Source organism: Octopus bimaculoides, chromosome 3, assembly GCF_046866305.1.
Source record: "Octopus bimaculoides isolate indiv1 chromosome 3, ASM4686630v1, whole genome shotgun sequence".
Taxonomy (NCBI): domain Eukaryota; kingdom Metazoa; phylum Mollusca; class Cephalopoda; order Octopoda; family Octopodidae; genus Octopus; species Octopus bimaculoides.
This window is the reverse complement of record NC_142930.1, coordinates 108,553,131-108,554,808: the sequence shown is the minus strand read 5'-3', so window position 1 is coordinate 108,554,808 and position 1,678 is coordinate 108,553,131. Positions and strand designations below refer to the sequence as shown.

At 37.0% G+C, this 1,678-nt stretch overlaps 1 protein-coding gene across 1 annotated transcript in view; it reads left to right on the top strand.

The window, feature by feature from the left end:
- LOC149136654 (uncharacterized) overlaps positions 1 to 25 on the top strand; it is a 35,945-nt gene extending 35,920 nt beyond the window's left edge. Inside the window, exon 4 of the mRNA XM_089348398.1 lies at positions 1 to 25. This exon is cut by the window's left edge and continues 222 nt beyond it. Coding sequence (XP_089204524.1) covers positions 1 to 8 — 8 coding nt within the window. The 3' untranslated portion in view covers positions 9 to 25.
- The last annotated feature ends 1,653 nt before the right edge of the window (positions 26 to 1,678 follow it).

Here is a 1,678-nt window from a genome sequence, read left to right as displayed (position 1 = left end):
AATACTGATTAAAAGAAAAAACAGAATTGTAAAAACATCACAATATATTGAATGTATTTTTGTTTTTTGTTTAATTTAAAAATAAAGTTTATGTTCTTATTTTGTAAGGTATTTATTTTCAAATTACTTTGTATAAATTCTGCAATTTTGAATCCTGGCTTAGAAATTTGGAAGCTATTTATTATAAAATCATCCTCATTATTTAACTGGTACTTTATTTTATCAAACCCAGGAAGTATGAAAGGCGAACTTTGACCTTGGCAGGATTTCAACTCAGAATATAAAGAAGTAGACAAAATTCTGTGAGGCATTTTATCTAATCCGCCACAGTCTTTGTTGCTGCATGGTGGCTTGCATGCCTCAATGACTCTGAGAGCTATACCAACAGAGCACAAGCCCCTGGGAGAGACTCCCATGATGAACAAATTAAGGGACAGAGGCCAGACTTATATGGAACAACTCTTCTCAAAAGTAAAAATGGGTTTGTGGAGGGCTAACATCCCTAGAGAGAAAACAAAGCAAAGTCACAGAAGCATCAATGGCACTTCAAAACTAGCAAGACCTGAGAGAGGAAGGTTTTCCCTCAGCATCAACGGAATCAGCTCATCCAGTGATACAGATATGGTGCCTGTAGAGTACTGTATCTTGGCTGGTATCCAGTGCACACTTAGTGGCCCTGGAAAATCTGGGTCAGCAACAATTCACAGATCTTGAGTCAGTCTATACCCGCTATCTGCAACATATCTCTAGTGTACAGTTCAAATATTTTCCACTACCACCAAGATCTGTACCCTTGGTTAGCTTCATTTGGGTTCATGTCCAAAGCCTCTATAGGGAACAAAGGACTTAAGTAAATATGTATTTTATCTAATTGGTTCTACAGTAATTATAATATCAGGCTCTTGGCTGGTTATATTAAAGTTGTTGCTGTTGTTTTGTTGGTCATGTTGTTGAGTAATCATGGCTTTTCTGAAATAGACTTTCACATCCTTGTATGTTGGATATATAATATAACGAAACTGGGCGAAAGAAAATATTTACACAATGCACTACTATTACTATTACATGAGATTCAATGCTTTCAATCATGACTCACAGTGAACTGCTTACCAACCCGAACTTCAATCACTCACTGTTCTTTATTTTATAACAATGAGTCAGTCCACCTTTACTCACTTGGTGGAAGGTCGGAATCCTTCCAGAACACAGACCCATGAAACAGAGATAAGCTCTAGAACATTTGGTGGTGTAGTCTCCAGTTTTTGCTTTCACAATATGTTATACTACAAAGCACAACCCAAGACAGAGAAATACATAAATAGATGCCCTCATGGGAGTTGAACTACATAACTGTTGTATGTCAAACAATACTTTTTGTCTGTCTTAAACTATGCTTTGAAAAGTCTTATATAATTTTATATTTAAAATCTTTTAACTGTTTACATATGCACGCCAAGTGGGACAGGAATGGTAGCAATATGGTTGCTACCATTCTTGTCTCTCTTCCAATACTCCCTCCTCCCACCAGCACTTTTACTGTTCCATCTCTACACTTGCACACCACTCAAAACATTCTGTTTCTCTGAACATACTCTTTCTAATTTCTCTCATCCACTCACTCTGGTCATGCTATCTTGAATGAATGAAGACACCACAGGGGGAAACAAAAGGGCCCTTT